At 44.8% G+C, this 16,593-nt stretch overlaps 1 protein-coding gene across 3 annotated transcripts in view; it reads right to left on the reverse strand.

Moving 5' to 3' along the window:
- The window catches only part of ZNF71 (zinc finger protein 71), a 35,033-nt gene that overhangs the window by 12,601 nt on the left and 5,839 nt on the right, over nt 1-16,593 (reverse strand). For 2 of the 3 annotated variants that reach the window (XM_063615332.1, XM_055236825.2), the window contains one exon: nt 8,887-8,971. In XM_063615332.1, coding sequence (XP_063471402.1) covers nt 8,887-8,971 — 85 coding nt within the window. Of the gene's footprint in view, nt 1-8,886; nt 8,972-14,775; nt 14,799-16,593 lie in introns of those variants that run through there. The other variant, XM_055236824.2, reaches the window with a different exon arrangement.

Below are 16,593 nucleotides of genomic sequence, written 5' to 3' on the forward strand. Positions count from 1 at the left end.
TACAATGAAATCTCATTCAGACTTAATAAGGAAGGAAATTCTGACACATGCTACAACATGGGTGAACCTTGAGGACATTCTGCTCAGTGAAATACGCCAGTCACAAAAGGACAAATACTGCAACATTCCTCTCGAAAGGAAATACTCTCTCCAACTCAAATACTGAAACATTCCTCTCTGACACTCCTGACAGGAGAACAGACTGGAACAATGTCTATGGAGTGGCATTTAGCAAAATCTATCAAAACTAATATTCAAATTCTTTTGAACACTTTAGACTAATTCAGATATATTAACACAAATGCAAAAACATATATGTGTAAGGATATTTATTACAGTATCAGATAAATAAGTAAAAAGACTGAACACATCCCAAATGGCCATCAGTAGGGGTTTGGATAAATTAGGTCAGTGAATCCACCACAGTGGAATACACACAACCATAACAAAAAAAAAGGGGCAGCTCCTTAGCTGCAGATGCAGAATGATCTCCTGAATATACTGTTACATGAAAAAACAGATCAATGCCCAGAAGGGAAATTTACACATATGTGCTTATATAGGCGCAGACTTCTTTATGGAAGTGAATGCAAGAAACTGGTAAGAATACACAGCTGGTGGGGATATAAAATGGTTCGGCTGCTTTGGAAGACAGTCTGGCATTTCCTCAAGTGAATAAACACAGAGTTACCTTATGACCTAGCATTTCCATTCTTGGTAGATATCTAAGAAAACTGAAAACAGAATGCCACACAAAAACTATACACTTGATGTTCATAGCAGTGTTATTCGCAATAGTCCCAAAGTGGAAACAACTCAAATGTCCATCTCCTGACGAATGCATAAATAATGTGGTTCGTCCACACGACAGCTCTGACACAGGCTGCAACATGAAGGAACCTGGAAAACATGACACCAAGTGAAAGATGCCGGACACAAAAGACCATATTGTATGCCTCATTTATATACAATGTCCAGAATAGGCAAAATCCATATTGAATGCCTCATTTATATACAATGTCCAGAATAGGCAAAATAGAATGAAGGTAGATATATGGTTGCCTAGGGGTGAGGGTGGGTTGGAGAGAAATGGGGAGTGACTGCCAATGGGTATGAGGTTTCTTTTTGGAGTGGTAAAAATTTTCTAAAATATTGTGGTGATGGTTGCATAACTCTGTAAATAAACTAAAAAGTACTGGATATTAACGTGTCTACTTTATATGGGTGGATTTTATGATATGTGAATTATACCTCAATAAAGCTCTTAACTAAAATAGAATCTGGTGAGAGCAGGTAATGCCAGTGGTTTCAGGATGGGGAGGGGAAGTGGGAGAATTCATTTTCCCAGTTTACTAATTTTCAAATAGGTGCATTTTACCTATTGTTTCTTCAATTAAAAGGTTAATATTATACATTTTATGTCTTTAAAATGTTCAGACATTTTATTTCTGGAAATCTATCCCAACAAGATAATCCAAAAATTGGGCAAAGCTTCATGCACAAAGATGTCCACTCCATTTTATTTATATGGGCAAGCCTTTGGACGACCATAACATCCATGGCATGGGATTCATTAACTAATAGCCCACCCCCATGGCCAATTATACAGCTATTTTCATTACAAGATTATGCAGAGCTTTTCCATGTAGAGTTGCTTCTGGGTTTCCAAAATTCTAAATACCATTTTATCTCAACCACATGAAAACAATACACAGGAAAAAGACGGAAGGAAATGTGTCAAAATGTGAACAGCAGCTGTATCAGAGGAGTGACACTGTGAATATTTTCATGTTTTACATGTATGTGTGTGTGTGTGTGTGTGTGTGTGTGTTGGCAGCCTCCAAGACAGCCCCGAATGATCCCCAACTCCTGGTATCCACAGCCTTATGCAGCCCCTTCACTGTGCCAGGGTGATTCTGTGTGACCAACAACATACAGCAGAGGTTAGTGTGGTGTCACTTCCAAGGAAAGGTTATATGCACACTCACTCTTCACAATCGCCAAAAGGCGGAAGCAACCCAAGTGTACGTAAGCACATGAGTGGATAAGCAAAATGCAGTCTATGCATACAATGGAATATTATTCAGCCTTTAAAAAAAAATCCTGACACATGCTACAAGGGTGAACCTTGGGGACATTAAGCTCAGCGAAATAAGCCAGACACAGAAGTAAAAGTACTGCACGATTCCATGATTTAAATGAAGTATCAAGTCAAATTCATAGAGACAGAAAGTGGAATGGTGGCTGCCGGGGGCGGAGGGGAGGGGAATGGAAAGTGTCTGTTTAATGGCTGCAGAGTTTCAGTTTTACAAGATCAAGAGTTCTGGAGATGGATGGTGGTGGCGCTGCACATTAGGAATGTATTTAATGCCACTCAACTGTACACTTAAAAATGGTTAAGATGGCAAATTTTATGTTATGTGTATTTTATCACAATAAGAAATTTAGGGGAAAAAAAAGACAAAAAGTTTACAAAGATTACAGCTTTAGTCCTGGGCACACTCCCTCTCTTTTTCCCTTGGATTACTCACTTTGGAGGAAGCCAGCTGCCCTGTAGAGTCCTTTGGAGAGGCCCATCTGACCAGCAGCTGAAGCCTCCCACCAATGTCAGTAAGGAGCTAAGGCGTCCCACCACCAACCACTGTGTGAGCCTCTCAGAAGGGATTCTCCAGCCCTGGGACGCCCTGAGAAGACTGAAGATCTTGAGCCACAGCCATGCCGCTGCCCCATTCCTGACCCTCAGAAACTGTGTAAGATAGTCAATAATTGTTGCTTTAAGCAGCTGAGTTTGGGGGTAACTTGTTACACAGCCACAACTAATACAGGCGGGTGAGTGTTTTTGTTTGTTTGTTTGTTTTTTGAAAGACAGTGCAGTGTCTTAAGGGCATGTCTGGGAAGTACAAAGATGTGTTATCAAACCCTGGCTTGGCCATTTTCTAGCTATGTGAATGTATGAAAGTGAACACCTTCAATTACCTAACCTCTGCAGGCTTCAGTTTCCTCCTCTGTTAAAAGGGGATAACAGCATCTACTTCATGGGGGGTTGTGAAGTTGTGTCTGCCTGGGCCACCACAGAATCCTCAGGCCCTAGAACAGTGCCTGGCACTTAGTAAGTACTCAATAAATGTATGTACAGCAAATGACTGAATCCTTAAATTTCTTACATGGTACCTTGAACAGGCCCGAGAAGCAATCATACGTGCTAGGAAGACACATAAAAAGCTACCTGCTTTGAGTATTTGCCCAAAATCAGCATAAAACTCTCATACTCTCAATTATCATACTCCCAGGGCTGTGAATCAGAAATGCCCAGTCCTGCTGCCCAAGCAAGGAAAATGCGGGTACCTTTCCAGGAACCATCAATGAACATATTTAGAATACATCAGAATACGTATTAGATACCATTGATCTAGAATTCCTGTTTAGGGGGTAAAAATTCAACCATGCTTTTCTGGTAGCCCAGAAAATTGTAAATTAAAACACCAGTTAAATTTCTGATCCAGTTATATTTTGCTGGACCAAATTACTTATTTTCACAGTCTCTTTCAATGTAAGTCAGCTTTGGTAGGCAATAGTAAATGGGTAGACTGGTTGAAAATGGCCTCAAATCCTTCACTAGTGGAGTCTAGTTCCCCTATCCTTGAATCTGGGCTGGCCTTAGGGACCTGCTTGACCAACAGAATCTGGCAGAGGTAACGTTCTGGGACTCTCAGACTACGTCACAGAAGACTTCCAGCTCCTGCCTCAGCCTCTTGGAACACTTGCTCTGGGAGAAGCCAGTCATCACAATAGGTGTCTCATTACTCACATGCCATGCTGTGAGGAAGCCCAAGCAGCCACAAGGAAAAGCGATGTCGAGAAAAAGAGATGCCCACTAAGGCCTCAGCTATACCATCCATACCAAAGCAAGAGACAGACATGTGAGCAAAGAAGCCAGCAGACTACTCTAGCCCAGCTGCCATCCAACAGCCACCACACAAGAGATGCCAGGCACGAACTGCCCAGCTGAGCCCATCAACCCCAAAATAGTAATAAATTGTTGTTTTTGAGCCATTAAGTTCTGAGATGGCTGCTACCCAGCAAAATATAACTGGATTGGAAATTTAACTGGTGTTTTAATTTATAATTTTCTGGGCTACTAGAAAAGTATGGTTGAATTTTTAACCCCTAAACAGGAATTCTAGATCAACGGTATCTAATACATATTCTGACATTCTAAATATGTTCATTGATGGTTCCTGGAAACACACAGAGTGATATTTCACCCTTTCATGTATTCATTTGACCAATATTTATTAAGTGCCTGCCATGCACCAGGCACTGGGCATACAACTGTGAATAAGACAGACATGGTATTGGCACCAGGTTTCTTCCATACTAATTCATTAGTAAATAATTATAAAAATAACTAATGTTCATTAAGCACATACTACATGCCAGGTATTGTTCTAAGCCCATTGCACACATCATCTCACTTAACCTTCAAAACAACCCTACTATGTAGGCACTTTTATGAGCTCATCTCTTTTACAACGGGGGAGACTGAGGCACAAGAGGTCACACAGATGGGAGTGGCAGTCAGTTCAACTCTCAGCCCCAATATTAGATGGCTTCATCCACGTATAATACAGATCTAGCTGGCATCATGGCCAAGGAGCAGTTTAGTTTGGATCAGACCCTGAGATGGACGGCATGTCTTCTGCCTATAAAGAAGACAGTTGGATAAATATCGCAGAGTGTCCCAGCTGGTGCTTCTCTTCCAAATAGATCACAAGGGATCCTGAAGCCACTTCCAGAGATGGTGCTTGACAGTTGACCTCCTCCCTAGTGTGATGAAGGCCTGCACGTCTCACATTATTGCTGGCTGATCACATCATCCATGCATGACTCTGCCACATGAAGATCTTGAGCCACGGCCACAGATTAAATTTCTGATCAAGTTATATTTTGCTGGGTAGCAGCCATCTCAGGACTTAATGGCTCAAAAACAACAATTTATTACTATTTTGGGGTTGATGGGCTCAGCTGGGCAGTTCGTGCCTGGCATCTCTTATGTGGTGGCAGTTGGATGGCAGCTGGGCTAGAGTAGTCTGCTGGCTTCTTTGCTTACATGTCTGTCTCTTGAGCTGGTATGGATGGCACAGCTGAGGCCCTGGTGGGCATCTCTTTTTCTCCACGTCGCTTTTCCTTGTGGCTGCTTGGGCTTCCTCACAGCATGGCACGTGAGTAATGCTAGATCTATTGTGTCCTACAGAGGGACGTGCTGTTCTGAACTGATTCAGTGGCACAACCCCCATGGCACAGGGAAGGAACGGGAGCTCTGAGCACACACCACATGTGAGATGTGCCTGGGCCTGAAGCCAGCTGTACACATTTCTATTTTGCCCCTTTGGGGGTTTCAAAATTGTTTTTAATTGTTACTCACATGAAAAAAAATCTACAATTTACCAAGAAAATGAATTTCTAGTTTCTCTTTAAACACCAGAATATCTGGCTACTCTAGGCTAGAGCTGAGTGGTGGCTGGCCCTTTGATGGGGCGAGAGAGCTCCAATTTGCCACAGGCCCCACCTGCCCACTTATTTATGTAAGACACTCAGAATGGTAGTGCATAGCATACAGCAGGCACTCAATAACTGCCAACTATTGTTACTGACACACAGAGCTCGCTGGCTCTCTCCAGCATACTGAGTCTCCCCACCACCAACTGAATCCCAAGGGGAGGCCTTACCCCCGCTGGCTAGTACCTCTATGGTCCTAGGGTGCCCTTCTGGGGCTTGGGCTCAGGGTAGCCTCCTCTGCCTCAGGGGTCACCTTTGATAAAAGCAGTTGGGCTGGTGGTTCAGCGTGTGGGCTCAGGAACCACACTCTGTGACAGAATCCTGGCTCTGCCCCTCATGAGCTGTGTTTCCTTGGACAACTGTCTTTCTCTTTCTGAGCCTCATATGTGAGGTAGGCTTCCTGGTAACAGTGTCCCCCTCCACAGGGTTATGATTTTAAATGTGTACAAATATGGTCCAAGCACAGTGCCTCGTGTGATGGAGGAAGCTCTCAGTAAATGTCAATTCTTGCTATTATTTAATGTTGATATTTAATATATATCTTATGTACAACTATAGACCCTTATATGATATTATTTGACCTTTTGGCCCAGTATATCTTTCAGCCAGCCCAGCTAATAATTCCTCTTTTTCTAAAAATTTAAACTACTTGATTGAGGTGTGACTGATATATAAAAAGCTGTACATATTTAACAATGCACATAACTTGATGAGTTTGCAGATGCATATACACCCATGAAACCATCACCACCATCAGGGCCATAAATGGATCCATTACCTCCAAAAGTTCCCTCTCACCCCTATATTTATTTATTTTACAAAATTGTAATATAACAATTCCTTCTGGAAGTCTTCCCTAAGTACATCCACCTAATTCACTCAATAAATATTCACTGAGCAGTCTCCAGGCACCAAGCCCAGACTGGCACCAGGGTTGTGCTGAGACACAGAACACAGCCTTCCAGGTCTGGGAGCCCATCATGTTGGGACAGAAGTGCTACAAAGGGCCTCTGAGTTCTCTGCACGTACGTGTCCAAGGCCACTTTTTCTAGTACTCCATCTTTTTCGGTTTCCTGTCTAATGACACAAACCATTTCACCACAGGGAAAACTCTAAAGAGCTGAAACCAGACAGGCTCAATTTTTTAAAAAATCAGAATGTAATTATACTAGTAGTAATTTTTAAAAAACCAAACTTAAACCAAAACTCCCAACCCTGTTGAAATAAAAACAATCAGCAAATCTTTCTAAGTAATGTAGGTAAAAGAAGAATTCAAGGCAAGAATCACAGACGAGATATAAATGAAGGCATCATGGTGCAATCGCTTAGAAAACAGTCTGGTGGTTCCTTTACTGGTTCAACAGAGTTAACCATATGACCCAACATTCCACTTCCAGGTACACACCCAAGAGAACTGAGAACGTATGTTCAAAGACTTATACATGAATATTCATAGCAGCATTATTCATAATAGCCAAAAAGTGGAAACAACCCAAATGTCCATCAACTGATGAAAGGATAAATAAAATGTGTAGAAACACACAGTGAAATATTGTTCAGTCAAAAAAAGGAATGAAGCTCTATATGTGCTACCACATGGATGAACCTTGTAAATATTATGCTGAGTGAAAGAAGCCAGTTACAAAAGAACACACCGTGTATGATTCCATTTATTTGAAATGTCCAGAATAGTCAAATTCATAGAGACAGAAAGCTGATTACTGGTTGCCAGGGGCTGTGGACTGATGGGGGAAAATGGAAATGAGTGCCAGTGGGTACTCAGCTCCTTTTCAGGATGATGAAAATATTCTGAAATTGACTGTGGTGACGGTTAACACGACTCTATGAATGTACCCAAAATCAATGAATGTACACTTTGTGGTACGTGATGTGTACCTCAACAAAAGTATCAAATAAATGAAGACAGAATAAACCAAATCTCCCAAATAAGTCAATCGACACATTTATATAGCAAAATAAATTACAGGTAGATTTAAAAGTTCATTGTTAGCATTCAAATGATAAATGGTGAAAAGGAAGAAAATATAGCTGCTATGTGACCTGTGGATGGAGAAACCCTTTCACAGCTTAAAGATGAAGAAAGACACCACAGTGGGAGAAACCAACAGATTTGATTTTAAAAATATGAAATGCTTTTTTTTCTGGGAAGAATATTTGCCACAAATATTTACACACAACATTTGCTTCTGTAAAGTGTTTAAAGCATACTCAGATTCCTGTAGACTGGTAAAGCACAAGATGGATCATTTCCCTGCTCACAGAAATGGCTAGTAAACATTTTCTAAGACTTGAACTTCACTAATAATACAAACAATGCTACTCAGAAAGAAATCACGTGGCACCACTTGTCCCCTATCAGGCTCATCATGGTTTATAGCATTTGTCATTTATATCCATTTATCATTTATTATCATGGTGTAATATTGCACCAATCTAAATATATCCAACATGCAGAATAAATGCCTGATAACAGCCATATAAATCAGCGGAGACCTGCTCAGACATGCTGGTGGAAATACATACCACCATAACTGATTTGGAAAGTAATATCAAAATACCTCAAAAATACCCAACCCAATCTTCCTCTTCAAGGAATCACTCCTAAAGAAATCATGTAAGACACAAGGAAAGATTTGTGCCCAGTGTCCCTCATGACGCTGTTTATAACCAAAAAAAGAATACTTGGAAACCAATACAGGTCCAACAACAGAGGAACCATTAAGTAAACCAGGGTATGGCCACTGAACAACACTTTTATATGGTCATTAAGATGGATGGTACAAAGGAGTTTTTAATGATGTGGAGAAATGCTCAGGATGAAATCTCTGATGAAAAAGCAATGTTTAATATTAAAATTGCTTAGCCAGACTCAAACATTCCAGAGTGATCTTTTGGGGTTAAATCATGGGTGAATTTGTGGGCCTCATTCCCATAAGCTTTTGTACTTTCATCACACATGTGGGCATTCACAAGGAGCATTTAGTGTGTTTGCCCATTTTAAAGGTCACACATCCAGCATGGTCCTGCACGAGTTTTCACTCAATGTCACATGTCTAAACCACAGGTGCCTACCTGTGTCTCCTGAGAGTCCAGAGAGCTAGTTTGGCCATTCCAAAGCTTCCCTGTCCCCTACAACTGACCCCACAGCCAGGGTCAGCATCATCTGTAAGCACAGCCCTCCTCATCAGGGCAGACATAGCCCCAGAAGATGGGACTGGGGGCCTTGGAGAGGGTTCGAGCAGCAGAGGCTCACCCAAGGCAGGATCCAGCCTTTGGAAAGGAGAGTGACAGGGCAACATGACTCACCAGTGCCTCATCAGTCAGCAGCTGAGCAGCCATCCCTCTGCTGCCCACGGTGAACAGGAAGACAGGCCTGGGGTGGCCAACAGTGCTGTAGGGAGAAGAGAGAGGGAGGCATGCTGAGAGACCAGGCCTAGGCTGGCCTCACAAGTGTAGACGCGACAGACACACACCCACTGAGAGACAAGCAGAGACAGACAGACACACATACACACACACACACACACACATCAACAGTGAGTATTTAGAGGGCTTACTGCATGTAGGGAACTTGAATGTATCTCACTTGATCTTCCAACCATCCTGGAAGGTAGGTACTACTTCTACGCACCCATTTCACAGATGAGGAGACTGAGGCCCAAGGAGATTAAACCACTTGCTCAAGATTACAAAGCTGGGACTGGAGTCAGGCAGGGTATGTCTGGGTCCACATGCTTAGCCACCAGTCTACAATGCCTCACAAACACACTCCCATGTACACTCCTACAGATATGGTCAACACACATACACGTTCCCATAGCCTGCTGAGGGCCACCGGACACACTACCCTCTCCCAGTGGCCCTGCCCAGATCCCTCCTTGAGTGTGAGTGCTGGACTGAGGCCCCCTGAGTTGCCCCAGAACTGCCTGTGGCCTCTTTGGGCACTTCCCCCAGACTTCATGGGGTTACCATGAGGTTCAACCAGCAGATATGAGTGGAAGGAACTTCCACCCAGGGGCTCTCAGAGCCAGATTCGCCTGGAGAAATGCATCCTAGTTCAATTATCTTCCAATTCTCCTGACAAGCTCAGCACAAAGTCTCAAGTGGAGAGGTATCTTAACATCCCTGCAACCCCTCACTCGCCCCTTGAAACAAAAGAAAAGCAGGAGAATAAAATCCTGTCATTTGCAACAACATAGATAAAACTGGAGGTCATTGTGTTAAGTGAAATAAGCCAGGCATAGAAAGACAAACTTTGCATGTTCTCACTTACTTGTGTGAGCTAAAAATTAAACTCATGGAGATAGAGACTAGAATGATGAAGAAACCTGAGGCTGGGAAGGGTGGGGGAATGTGGGGATGGCTGATGGGTATTAAAAAAACACAAAGGGTTGCAGTGAGCCAAGATTGCACCACTGCACTCTAGCCTGGCGACAGAGAGAGACTCCATCTCAAAAAAAAAAAAAAACCCCACAAAAAAACAAAAAAAACACACACACAAAGAATGAATAAGACCTACTATTTGATAGCACAACAGGTTGACTATGATCAATAATAATTTAATGAGACATTTAAAAATAACTGGCCGGGCGCGGTGGCTCATGCCTGTAATCCCAGCACTTTGGGAGGCCGGGGCGGGTGGATCACGAGGTCAGGAGATCAAGACCACGGTGAAACCCCATCTCTACTAAAAATACAAAAAATTAGCCGGGTATGGTGGCAGGTGCCCGTAGTCCCAGCTACTCAGGAGGCTGAGGAAGGAGAATGGCGTGAACCCGGAAGGCGGAGCTTGCAGTGAGCCGAGATCATGTCACTGCACTCCATCCTGGGCGACTGAGCAAGACTCCATCTCAAAAAAAAAAAAAAAAAAAAAAAAACTAAAGATATAATCAGATTGTTTGTAACACAAAGGATAAATCCTTGAGGTGACAGATATCCCATTTATCCTGATGTGATTATTACACATTGTATGCCTGTATCAAAATATCTCATGTACTCCATAAATACATAAATCCACTACACACCCACAAAAATTAAAAATTAAAATTAAAAAGAAAAGCAGGGTTCAGGCCCCAAACTTAGGGTGACCATAATATCTCATTAGAACTACCTGGCTTTACTTCCATTTGTTTTAAAGTTTGTTTCCCTTCTTACAGCAAAACTCAGCTTCTTTTTACAGCAGTCACACAGAATGCCCTTTTAAACTAAGTTGATTTAAATTAAAAAAAAATCAGTGAGCCAATTCAAGTAAATGGTAAAGTAAAAAAATAGGATCCATGACACAGATTAGAACAAATTCTTGGAGTTTGAGACATGTTGGCTCAGTCCTGGTTTCTCCCATGATGGGGGGCTCACTACCTGTGCCACCAACACCTCTGACTGGAAATGAGTTTTTCTTCTGCTATAAACAGAAACATGCCTCTCTACATCTCCATCCCTTCAGGATCACCCAGAACAACCTCAGTCCTCTCCAACACAGTGCTCTTTTAGCTGGTGCACCAATTCTCAAAGTACCAGAATCACTGAGGATGCTTATTAAAATATCACTCAGAATATATATTCCTGCCCCCCACCTCAGATCCTCTGAATCAAACTACCTGGGTAGGACCCCTGAATCAGTATTTCTAAACAAGTTTACCAGGTGATTCTGACACCTCTTAAAGCATAAGAACCACTAAGACAAAGAAGAGCCTTTCTTAGGCCAAATGGCCCCAACTTCCACAAGTGAAAAGTAATTTTAATTGCAGGGGGGCATATATATAAGGCCAAGTTGGCAGAAGCCTTTAGAACTCAATCGGGAACAATTTTGCCCCCCGGAGACATTTGTCAACGTCTACAGACATTTGCCAAATTGTCATAATTTGGCAGGGGAGTACTATGGGCATTTAGTGGGTAGAGACCGGGATGCTGCTAAACATTGTACAATGCACGCGACAGGCCCCACAACAAAGAATGATTAGGCCCAAAGGTCGGTAGTGTGGAGGTTGAGAAGCCCTGCTGTAGAACAAAAGGATCACAAAGGTGTGGGCTCGGGGTTCCTACCACTTAATGCCTGTACACAGGCAACACACCTGGCCTACTGTAATCACTCAGTGAAAATGTCCTCTGGGTTAAAACTCTTCAAAACTCTTCATTGGCTTCCCCCACCATTAGAAATCACTCAAAGTCTTCACTGCCGCCCACACAGCCCTTATGATGTGCCCCTGATGGCCTCTCCCCTTCCATCGCCTCCACTCCCCTCTCCCATGCTTGGCCCCAGGCCCCCTGGCCTTTGCATCTGCTGTTCCCTCTGGAGGGAATGGTCTTCCCATGGTCAACTCCAACGTTACCTCCTTGGAGACATCCTCTACCCCCAATCACCTAACCTCAAGCAGCAACTCTCTCCCCCTCTATTTTCTTGCAGTACAAACCACTACTGACAACTGTCTTTTTTAAAATAGTTGTTTTCAAGTTTGTCATCTGTCTTCCCTCCATGAGAACAGAAGCCCCCAGGAGCAGGGATGATCACTTTTAGATTGTATTTCCGACATCTAGGACAATGTCTAACACACAGGAAGCACTTAGACATCAAGCTGAATGAACAGATGAGCTAACTTCTAGTGCTGGCCAGGATTCAAAGGAACAGGCCCTCTCACACACTGGTGAGGGAATGTGAGTCGCTCAACATTTTTCTGGAAAGTGAACTGGCAATACACAAATCCCATAACCCAGCAACCCTGTTTCTGAGAATCTGCCCACACCAATTAAAGCTCTGTGTAAAAGTTACATACAGGAAAAAAAGATATTTATGGCAGCATTGTTTCTAGAGGCAAAAAAAAAAAAAAACCCTCAAAACAAAATTAATAAACATTACTAAAGGAATCAAATCAAGGGTAGGATCTCCAGAGTATGAAATATCAGGTCGCCTCTGTGAAGCAGAGTTAGTTCTGCATCTGTTGACATGTCTGTGGTTTCACTAAGTGAGAAAAGCAAGTTACCCAGTTTTATGCATAACTTCAGCCCCTTTGTGAAAAAACAAACCAACACATGTGGATGTGGACACATCTGTACAGCGTTTTCCAGCCTGGGGAAGGCTGTGGGATGAGGCTGGGTTGGTGTCTGGAGGGCATGGAGTGGGAATGAGAAGGGGGTAGGGGTTATTAATTATTTTTTCTTTCTCTTCCTTTGAATTGTTTCCCTGGGTGTAGAAACTTCATATTACCATCAACATTTTTGAAACAGAATTTAATTTAAAAAAACGTATTCCTTGCAGATCAGTGGTCTCTGACTTTCACCCCTGTCCTGTGAGGTCAAGAACACTGGCCCATTTTGCCAGATCACAGCAGTGGCCAGAGCCCATTTACCCAGTAGGCACAGAGCCTGGGGTCCATGAAGCCTTTAGGGGCCCATAGGAAGGTCTTAATTTCTTTTACAATCATAAGAAAAGATCTAATCCAGCCTAGATTACATTTGTCTTCCTATTAATGAAATAACAAAATGTAATTTTTAGTGCTTTAAAAAAACAGTGGAACAAGGGGCCCATGAAGGCAAAGTACCCTTAAAAATCATACAGCGGCCCTGGAAGTGACTTGCCCAAGAGTATGGCCAGTGACTGTTGAACCCAGTTTGGCCTTAGATCTGGATTCTTCTTCCTCTGAGCTTTTTGGCATTTCCTTCCTTTCTTCCATTTCCATTGTTTCCAAGCGGGGATTCCCTTGGGGAAAATCCTGCAACCTTGTGTCAGCCGAGCGGAAAGGAAAAAAAGGGATCTCCCATTTGTCTGGTGGTTAACTGTGGGAACTCTGGAACTTGGATGCCTGAGGTAGCCTTGGGTGAGTCACTTAATCTGAGACTCAGTTTCCCCATCTGTAAGATAAGGATGATGATGGTCCCTACCTCAGAGTTACTGGGACACCTATAAATGGCCAGCACTGGCTGCATACACATTCCCTGAACAAACCAACCTCTCCTTGGTCAGAACGGAGTAGGGCACAGAGACCCTTTGGGAGTCTGATCCCCCTTTAAGAAGATCCTGTGGGAGGCAGAAGAAACGGCCTTCCTTTTCCCCTCCTCCACCCGGCCCCTGTCACTCCCAGGCCCCTACGCCTCCAGAGCCTTCTACGGGCAGGAAAAAGCCAGGGAACTGTGGGCAGGCAGACTAGGAGAAGTGTAGGGTGAGAAGGTAGTGGCTCTGCTAGGCCCCCTTGTCCAGGCACACAGTCTTTGGAAGAGGCACACCCAGACGCACCCACCCCTGCAGAGTCACACGCAAACATCAAGAAATACTCAGACACAGGTGGACACACAGAGATAGGGAAAGATCCGGACAGGACTGGCCCCTGGAGAGACACACCCCTACACTCATGCCAAGAGACACGCATGGAAAGAGCAGACATAGTGGACACCCAGAGGGCACCCTCCCACAGAGACACTCATGGACAGAGATCAAGGCTGACACACCCACAACACCAAGACAAGGACACAGGCGGTCACTCAGAGATATCACCACACATGCATAGGCAGAGACCTGGAGAGACACAGCTCCACAGAGAGACCAAGACTCTGAAGAAGTGGGACACACACACACACGTTACCACACGACCCACATGGACACACATGGACACATTCACATTCATTCACAGACCCAGCCTCTGGACGACACGCAGTTTCTCTCTCTCCCTCATACACACACACACACACACACACACACACACAATCACAATATCCAGAGACACAGCCATACCCTCAGGACGACACAATCTGTGTCACACACACATACAGACCCACACAGACACAACACAGACACATTCACAATATCCACAAAGACACAGCCTCATCCTCAGGATGATATGCACTGCCTGTCTCTCACACAGGCCACCTTACCCCCAGGATGGCCCTGGTGTTCATGCAACTTTCCTACCTCCAACCCACTCACGCCTCTCCCTCCCTGGCCCTGGCCTCTCCTCAGCCCCTCAGCCTCTCCTTAGCCCCTCAGCTTCCCCTCAGCCTCTCCTCCGCCGCTCAGCCTCTCCAAGCGCACCTCGGTCCCGGCCTGCACGCCCTCTCCTGCGCCCGCACGCTCTGGACCTGCACCCAGCCCTGCACTCCCCGTACCTGGGCCTGCACGCCCTCTCCCCGAGGCCGCGCCCTCCCTGGGGCCAGGGTCCGGCCCCAGGCACAGGTAGAGGGTGGGCGGGATCCCGCAGCCACACTCACCAGCTCGCCGCTCTGCCAGGACAATGACCGCGCCCGCTAGGCCCGCCCGGCCGCAGTGCGCCTGCGCGGACTGCGCCGGACTACGCTTCCCAGAAGCCCGCGCGCGCCACCTCCCCTCGGGTTTTTTCAGCCGAGCCCGGCCGAGCGGAGCCGAGCGGAGCCGAGCGGAGCCAACAGAGCTCCTCCATCTCACAGAGGCCTCCGCGGCCAAGGAGGCGGGGGCAAGAAGGAGGATTGAGGGGGAGGAGGCGGGGAAAGGTAAGAAGAGAGAAGAGACGGAGGGAGGAAGGGTGGAAAGAAGGATGGAGGGAAAGGAGGGGCGAGGAGGAGGGAAAGGAGGGGCGAGGAGGAGGGACAGGAGGGAAGGGGGGAGGAGGGAGAAAAGAATTAGGAGAGGTGGGAAGAAGGATAGAAGGGGAGGAGGGATAGGGAGGAGCGGGGAGAAGAGATAGGATGGGAGGAGAGCTGGGGAGGAGGAAGAAGAGATGGAGAAGGAGGAGGGGTTGGAAGAAGGATGGAGGGGAAGGAGGAAGGGCTGAGGAGAGACTAGGGGAAAAGAACAGGTCAGAGAGGAGAGGAACCAACAGAAAGAAGAGGGAGCGGGGTGGGAGGAGGGAAGGGCAGGGAGGCAGGAAAGGAAGAGAATGGAGAAGGCAAGGAGGAGGAAAGAAGAAAGGGTGCAAAGGGGGATGAGAAGGTGGAAAGAACTATAAGGAAGAAGAAAAGGGTGGGAAAAGGAGGAAAGAAAGAGAAAGTCGAGTTGGGGAGAGCAGGACAGGCTGAAGAGAGGAAAGAATGGGTAAAGAGAGGGAGGAGGGAAAACAGAAAAGGACAAGGGATGGGTGGAGGCAGAGAAATGAGAGGAATAAAAGAGGCAATAAAAGAGGGGAATAAAAGAGGCAAAGAAATGAGGGGAATAGAAGAGGCGTGTCACATCTGCTGCAGACATTTCTGCGGTCCAGCCAATGGACTGGCCTGAGGGACCATCCCAGGCAACTTTAAACCTGATAATCATGCTTATTTTTAAAGAACATTTTTAAAGCATACAGATGTGCAAAGAAGAAAATGAGCATAGGTGTAGAATAAAATGTATAGGAGACTATCGGTTTGGACTGAGTTCCTGCACTAGGCCCAACGGATCAAATCGAAATGGAGCTACTCATGCTGAAGTTCCAGGCCACCAACTCCAACTAAGTTGTTATCTGACCTCCTCTCAGGAGGGAAAGAGAGAGATAATAGCCAAGTCCCAAACAGGCCAGTTTTAGCAGGCATGATAAAAGAAATCCCCTTTGCTTCAACCTTGACAGGGAAAGTAACTTTGAAATGACCCATCCAGTCTTGTTCTCTGTTTCTGCTTTCCTCAGCCCGCTTCTGTGTATGAAGCCATATTCCTCTGCTTGGATCACCAGAACACTAGTTCTATTTTATAGAAGGAGGTGTGGCTGGATTCAAGAATTGCAAATAAAAAACAACCAGATCTTTAAACTAAATGTCAATTCCCTTTATCTTTAGATATAAGAAAAAAGCATTAATCCTTGTTGTTGTGAGTTTCCTTTGTTCTGACCCCTGGTCTCCACACTTTATGATTTATAAACAGTATTCACAGTCAAGCTACTTTCCAGATTAGTTGGGTAATACAGACGGGGGAGCTTACACAAGAGGAAAGGTAGGAACCAGGTGCCTGGCCGAGGCCCTTTTCTATAGTAAACCACAAAGCCAAGTTTAAAAACATTTGCTGAATGCCTGAGTGGCCACAAAACTGTCAACAGCAGCTAGCCTTAGGTGGTGATTAATGATGTATTTAAATGAAATATTTTA

The sequence above is a fragment of the Symphalangus syndactylus genome, chromosome 13 (assembly GCF_028878055.3).
Source record: "Symphalangus syndactylus isolate Jambi chromosome 13, NHGRI_mSymSyn1-v2.1_pri, whole genome shotgun sequence".
Taxonomy (NCBI): domain Eukaryota; kingdom Metazoa; phylum Chordata; class Mammalia; order Primates; family Hylobatidae; genus Symphalangus; species Symphalangus syndactylus.